This window comes from Eimeria tenella, genomic scaffold, assembly GCF_000499545.2.
Source record: "Eimeria tenella Houghton genomic scaffold, Eth_scaff3964, whole genome shotgun sequence".
Lineage (NCBI taxonomy): Eukaryota > Apicomplexa > Conoidasida > Eucoccidiorida > Eimeriidae > Eimeria > Eimeria tenella.
This window is the reverse complement of record NW_013544877.1, coordinates 534-1,737: the sequence shown is the minus strand read 5'-3', so window position 1 is coordinate 1,737 and position 1,204 is coordinate 534. Positions and strand designations below refer to the sequence as shown.

At 66.7% G+C, this 1,204-nt stretch overlaps 1 protein-coding gene across 1 annotated transcript; it reads left to right on the top strand.

Moving 5' to 3' along the window:
* Nucleotides 1-115: 115 nt before the first annotated feature.
* On the top strand, nt 116-660 carry ETH_00037140 (uncharacterized protein; the record flags this gene model as incomplete). The annotated part of the gene is made up of 1 exon (XM_013379787.1): nt 116-660. A coding segment is annotated over one exon (545 nt), but the record flags the coding sequence as incomplete, so codon positions are not given.
* Between the last annotated feature and the right edge of the window lie 544 nt (nt 661-1,204).

The window sequence follows — 1,204 nt, the reverse complement described above, 5'->3', positions numbered from 1 at the left end:
TCAGCTGCTGCTGGGGGTCCCCAGCAGCAGCAGCAGCAGCAGCAGCAGCAGCGGGTGTCCGGGGAAGCAGAGGCTCGGGGAGGGGGCCCCCAAAAGGGCACTGTGTCCCCTCCAGCAGCTGCTGCAGCGAGCCTCGCAGCAGCAGCAGCAGAAGCAGACAGGGGCAGAGGCCGCCCCAGAAGAAATGGTTTGGGGGCCCTTTTAGAAGGGTCCCCAGAGAGGGAGGGGCCCCTACAAAATGGTACTTGGGGGGCCCCCCAGGGGCCCCTGGGGGCCCACTGGCCCCTGGGGGGCCCCGCAAGTGCCCCTGGGGCGCTGGGCCCCAGGGGGGCCCCCAAGGGGGCCCCCAAGGGGGCCCCCCGGGGGGCCCCCAAGGGGTGGGCCCCCCAGCTAAATGGGAGACAACATTCTGAAGAGAACTTTCCTTTGCTGGTCTTTTCTGTTTCCCCTTCTCCAACTCCAGATGCTGAGACCCGAAGCAGGGGCCCCTCTATGGAGAAGGACCCCGAGGGGCCCCCGGAGGGGCCCCCGGAGGGGCCCCCGGCGCACAGCCCGCAGGGGGGCCCCCCGCGGGGCCCCCAGGGGCCCGAATCCAACGGGGGTCCTCCTTTTGTACCCTCTAGGAGGGGGACAAGACTGCAAAAGACCCCTAAGACGTAAATGCCTGGGGGCCCCCCTGGGGGCCTCCCCTGGGGCCCCCCACTTGGGGGCCCCCAAGGGGCCCCCAGAGAACTGTCAGAAGCCCCGGGGGCCCGGGGAACAGCTAGATACCCCTGGGGGCCCCGTAGGGCCCCCAAGAGGGGCTCCGGGGGGCCCCAAAAAGGGTACAGAGACCCCCGGGGCCCCCAGGAGGCCCCCCCTGTTTCTATTTCATTTAGGGGGTTGTATAGAATGCACTGGGGGGCCCCCTTGGGGGGCCCCCCGTGCGTTTGTCTCTTTTGCTGTTCTGTTTGTCTCATCAAATGTACATTTTATTATTTCTGGTGGTTTCGTAAACCCTCGTAAACCCTAGCCCCGTAAACCCTAGTAAACCCTAGCCTCGTAAACCCTAGGGGTGTTCCGAGAGTGCAGGCCGCCGCCGCCACAGCTAGGGTTTAGGGTTTAGGGTTTAGGGTTTGGGGTTTGGAGGGTTTAGGGTTTGGGGTTGCGGCGAACCCAGTAAGGGCCGCTGCCCGCGTTTGTGGGCAGCGGGGGCCCCGCGGCC